General features: G+C 43.2%; 1 protein-coding gene across 1 annotated transcript; it reads right to left on the bottom strand.

Annotated features, from left to right (window-relative positions):
• Positions 1–881: 881 nt before the first annotated feature.
• Positions 882–4,313, bottom strand: LOC149355334 (uncharacterized). Its single transcript, XM_089577619.1, has 3 exons — positions 4,173–4,313; positions 2,976–3,087; positions 882–1,109 (listed from the first exon to the last, which is right to left on the bottom strand). Exons 1-3 carry the CDS (start codon positions 4,296–4,298, stop codon positions 1,036–1,038), a joined length of 312 nt encoding a protein of 103 aa, XP_089433745.1. The 5' UTR covers positions 4,299–4,313; the 3' UTR covers positions 882–1,035.
• Between the last annotated feature and the right edge of the window lie 881 nt (positions 4,314–5,194).

The raw sequence follows: 5,194 nt of genomic DNA, 5'->3' as shown, positions 1-5,194 counted from the left end.
ACAGAGCCAAGAGACATAAACACTAAATGAATGGCCTAGGCTCTACAGTAAAGCGGAGTTGGCGACATGCATGGGAACAGAGGAGGAAGGAGTAGCCCGACGAGACGCACTTTCGCCTGGCTCGGCAAGCGCCACGACAAAGCGACAGCAGGCCGGGGCGTCTGTCGCGGTGAAGAGGCGCCGAGATCACCTTCGCAAACAGCGACCGAGAGCTGAGAAGCGACGTTCATTTCATGCAGTAGCGTTTCCAGCATGTAGTTTAGCCAAGCCCTTGGACACTTGGCCAAAGAAGCCACACTCCAAGAAAAAAAGGTGTGATCTTAGTCTTTTTGGGGGGGTAAAACACTTGTCGCTGAGCTGACACCTTTTTGGGGGTAAGGTTACGCTGTTTCTTGGAGACTAAGTATTTATGCTCTCGCACGTAGAGTAATGTTACGCTCTAATAGCCTAAACTTGCACTGACATAAGAAGAGTAACTTTAAACCAGTTAGGTATAACATTACGCCTTTCTAAAAGGGGTAAATGTTAGCCTGAGGAAAGCATAAACATATCCTAGCATGCAAGGTGCAAGTTTGCACCTTTAGCAGGTAAATTTATGCTATGTATAGAAGTGCAAAGTTACTTTGTCAAAGACTAAACTTATACCGTCATAAACAGAGCAAAGTTTGCACCCCTGTGGTGCAAGCTTATACCCTTACATGGATAAAGTTACCCTTCTAGTGGTACAAAGTAATGCCCTACTGCAAAGGGTATCTATGCACTACTCGGTGGTGTATTTATACTGTCCACACGAGAGCATTATTACCCTTCTGTAGCGTAAACCTGCCCACTGAATGCAGGTCTAAAGTTGACCCACATGGTAGAAGCCCGAGTCTTTCTGGAAGCGCAGGCAGTGTCCGAATGTTGCGACGAATCTCATGTGAGATGGTCTGTGTAATTGTGTGTTCAGGTGCAGGTACTACTGCAGAATGTACACAAAGAATTCATAAACGAATCGGAGAAAGAAACATACCGTCATATTTATTTTGTCACATGCTACACCATATTACAGCAATGACCCTGGCAGTCTTCTTCGTACAGGTGGAGGCAGTATGTACCATGTATTTGACCTGCACAGAGAAGAAAACATATAATGAATTTTGCAACCACAAAGCACAGACGACGTGACCATGGACTTAGTTAATTCAGGTCTAAAAGTGTAAACCACACAAAAGGCAGGGATAAAGGGAGATGCATGAAAACAATTCCACAAGTGCAGGCTTCTGTTTATTAATGAGAACCAAAATCAGAAACGATATGAAGGAAAAACAAAACATGTCCTAAATGGCAGCTACTTAATCCCTCACATATGCTGACATTATCACAAGCACGCTGGCTTCTCAGGAAAAATCCAGAATATTGTGCCCAGCTGCACGGTCAGGCTGTAGGCATCCCGGATGCCAGACTAAGAAGAGGGTCATATCAAGAAACAGAAAAACATGTGCATGAAATGGAAACTACTAAAAGGTGATAAAATGAAATGCCATTTAACAAACCCTTCTCTCCATTCTCGTGTGTTTAGTTCTCCATATCTAGAGTTGTTAAGGTTTCATGCAGCCCTTGCTAACAATATGTCTCTAGTCTCTGATGCCATTTTATGTTTGTTGCCCATACAGTGAATTTTCTTCCTAAAAGGGAAGTGTAGGTGATTATCTGAGCATCAATGAGCGATACCTCCAACAGTAATTTTCCCTGCATATATTACCTGTGAATTCATTTCCAATTAGCAAACAGCAGGAAGCTTGTGCCTGTGATGGCATTTCTGGGTGCATTCCATTGTCACAGCCTTTCGATACAGTTTAAATACCTGGTGAAAGGCCTATACACAAAGGCTATGCACTATAAATTTTAGTGTACTGCTCCTGTAAAACAAGGAAGAGCTTTGAGCTAAACGTGAAATAATAGCAAGGGCAACTTACACATCTAAAGAGTTGTCTCCACTCATGAGATAGCGTCATACCAAAAAATTATTTGGACCACATTATAATAAAGGTACCTTTTATTCACGCTCATAGCCTGTTTCATACTACACCTCTACATTATGCCTATGCAAAGCTTTTGTTATGGACTGGCCTTCACTGACAGACTACATTAACTACACAAGCAGCATAGAACAGTCCTTCTAAAGCACTATTTTTGCTTGAGGAAATTACAAATCTCGTCTTTTTATTTAGACAGTGCTGCTTCATCCAATGCTTGCAGCATATGCAGCAGCAGTAATTCCCATGAATTACATTTTGCCGGCACAATAGAATGTAACCTTTACACATCTTTTCAGATGCTCAGCATAATGAAATTGTAAACACTGACTGACAGCATGCAAGAATGGCTATTAAAACAGTTGCCTTCCATATCTGCTGTCACATGCAGGGCACGTGAGCTTAATTAAATTTTAAGTTCACTCCGATGTGAAATAAAACTAATATGGGTTTATGTTAGTTATTGGAAATTATTCACATCAGCGAACAGCACCTTCCTACTCAAAAAGTGTGAACAGTGCAAAGAAGATTAACAGCCTCACGTAGCTGCTTATCACATTAAGCTTCACATGCATAAACGGTGCTAGTCCTATAAGCTTGGTAGCATGCCACCCTGCCAAGCATTACCATAACTGTGTGTCATTTTTTTCTGACGCCAGCAACATGAATTGTAGGCAGCACCTCTGAAACTAATTCAATATGAAATTTTTGCTTAAGTCCAGCCTACTTTTGCAGAAAAAAAACTACACTTATACTTCACGCCATAAAAAGTGATCACGATTATTCAAACCATTATTTAAAAATTCTTTCAGAACTAAGTCCTTGAAAACACTGAAAAGCTCTAAAATCTCTAATAGAATGGCTGTAGCTGTGCAACATAGAACACTATGTTCACGGATGGACATCAAGAGATGATGAACTTGCAACAATGTCCCAATTACATAAAAACATACATACCACACACATCTATTCCCGGCCACTTGTACGGTTTTGAAGAATCCAGGCTGAACTTCGGTGCTAGGAGTGACAATGGCTGTGCACCTTTGCATCCCTCCTTCTCCCAGGTGCACTGCAATAGAAGCGTCATTTATAGTATTAGTGTAATGGTTAGTGATAACTTATATGTTCATTAAATCATGTAATGGCAGCACACATGCTCAAAAAACGACAGGAATGGTTTGAAAATGAGAAACAACTTTTTATTCTAAATTTTATCCATTACAGCACTTGCCACATAGTTATAAGAGGCATAATTGATGCAATGCACTGGCACAATAAGCCTAGACAAACTTCTACAGCACAATCGCTTATTACCAGTTAATTGTCACTAAGTGCCTAACATAATTAACATATTTTCTAACAGCCACTGCAGAAAAAAGAAAACTATACTGTTACTGCTTACGAGATTGACAGTATTCATTACAGAATTTTTTTTTCGTCGACAGATTACAGCAGTGCAACCAAAATCCTTATTGGTCTAAACAGAAAAGCTTAGAGACTAGCGTATTCTTCTATTCAAGCTCTTACAGCGACATCAAACTTAACGTCTCTCTTTCACAAGAGAATACAAGAGCACGAAAAGAGGTGACATAGACTGTACGCTTTTGTGAGCTAATGTTTGGCCACCAACTAGCCCCGACCTTTTCACTAGTAAAAAGAACTAAACAAGTCTACTTTTCTCTATTAGTTCGCAGCCTGAGTGAAGAGCCAGCTACATATCAACTTAACACCATTAGCACTCGCATCTTGCCATTCGAATGCAGTAAAACTGCTGTCATGATAAGTCACATTCTGAGTTAGCAAAAATATTGCAAGGTGTGAGCGAAAACGGCCGCATGCCAGGAAGCGCAGAGCACAAATGAGCTGCTAATTTCTTGCCTATGAATAAATAAATTTCACGTTTACTGTTTTATCGTTTGCTAGCTATTCCGTGGTAAAGAGAAAAAAAAATTCACGCCGTCCATTCGCAAAAAAAAAAAGCGGCTTGGCAGAAGGAGTTGCCTTGTAGCGCTAAAATTATAAAGGGATTACTGTCCAATAAGAATCACATACAGTGCTGCGGCAGATGTGAGCACTGCGCGCAGTACGTACCACAGAAGCGCGCACACTAATTTACTCGCCCCTTTTTGAACGGAGACTGCGGTTTGGACTTACCTTACTGAATGGTCGTGAGCAGGGACGAATACTTTGCGTTGAAGAGACGACCGGCAATGTTCTTTCGCACAGCAGACGAAGGATCAGAGCCTGCAGCGAAAGAAAGCATGAGAAAGACGCCTGCATATTGCGCCGCTGCGATCGTGTGTTGTACACGATAGGCCGCACGCGACCGGCTCAAAACAAGAAATAGCAACAAGTAGCGGCTCGCGCGCACAATCCATGATAAAGCATCTTTACAGAATACACCATAATCTGATGGCAGGAAACAACCCGAATGACCAAACGAATAGATCACTTACTTGTATGGTTGAAATTTGGCGCGAAGAATCCGTACGATGAGCTGCGCCGCGACGACCTGGCGTGCGCTGTTTCTTCCAGGCGTTCACTCTTTCGCGAAGATGTCGCCCACTGCAGCGTCACACATCGATGAAGCGTGCACGATGAAGTAATCGCTGAGCACAAGCGAACACGAACGCACACGGGCCACACAGCTCAAAATGAGGAACGCGCGCCCTGACTCGCACGCACGACACCCTGCAAAAACTACGACGAGCGTCACGTGTAAGCAGCGGCTTCGTCTTCGACTCTAGGGGAGGAAATAGCCAATCCAAATAGACAGGCACGTGACCGAAAAAGAGAAGGAAAAAACTACAAGCCACTGCCATTGCTTTGCGCCTTCTTTTGTTCGGCGAGGCAACGCGATTCCCCTCTTTCCTTTTTCTCCGCTGACTGAGGGAACCAGTGCTCCAAGGTCATGCCGCCCGCGTGCGGGGCAACAGCCTTTGGAGCTTGCAATGAGCGTGTTCGCTTCTTTTTGCGTGCGCCGCTCTGTCCATGTGGTACTGATTTTTCCGCGCTCTCCGCGTGCTCACAGCTCTTTCGTTCTCGGGTACAACGAGCGCCTTGCAGTATGCGTTTGAAATATTTAGTGCAGCCGGCTGTTACGCAGATGCTGCCGTAAATCTACGGTGTATGCAACAGAATAGTTTTCAGAGTAGTGGAACGTACGTTCTCGTCAG

Source organism: Amblyomma mixtum, chromosome 3, assembly GCF_055824585.1.
Source record: "Amblyomma mixtum isolate Tamu chromosome 3, ASM5582458v1, whole genome shotgun sequence".
Taxonomy (NCBI): domain Eukaryota; kingdom Metazoa; phylum Arthropoda; class Arachnida; order Ixodida; family Ixodidae; genus Amblyomma; species Amblyomma mixtum.
Note: the sequence above shows the minus strand (reverse complement) of the source record. Positions and strands in the feature narration are given on the sequence as shown.

Excerpts from the sequence above, each read along its gene's own strand:
- LOC149355334 (XM_089577619.1), bottom strand. The coding sequence starts at position 4,298 with ATGCAGGCGTCTTTCTCATGCTTTCTTTCGCTGCAGGCTCTGATCCTT. Across the intron at positions 3,088-4,172 it reads GCTCACGACCATTCAGTAAG|TGCACCTGGGAGAAGGAGGG; the intron begins GTAAGTCCAAAC and ends CTTCTATTGCAG. Across the intron at positions 1,110-2,975 it reads GCCGGGAATAGATGTGTGTG|GTCAAATACATGGTACATAC; the intron begins GTATGTATGTTT and ends TTCTCTGTGCAG.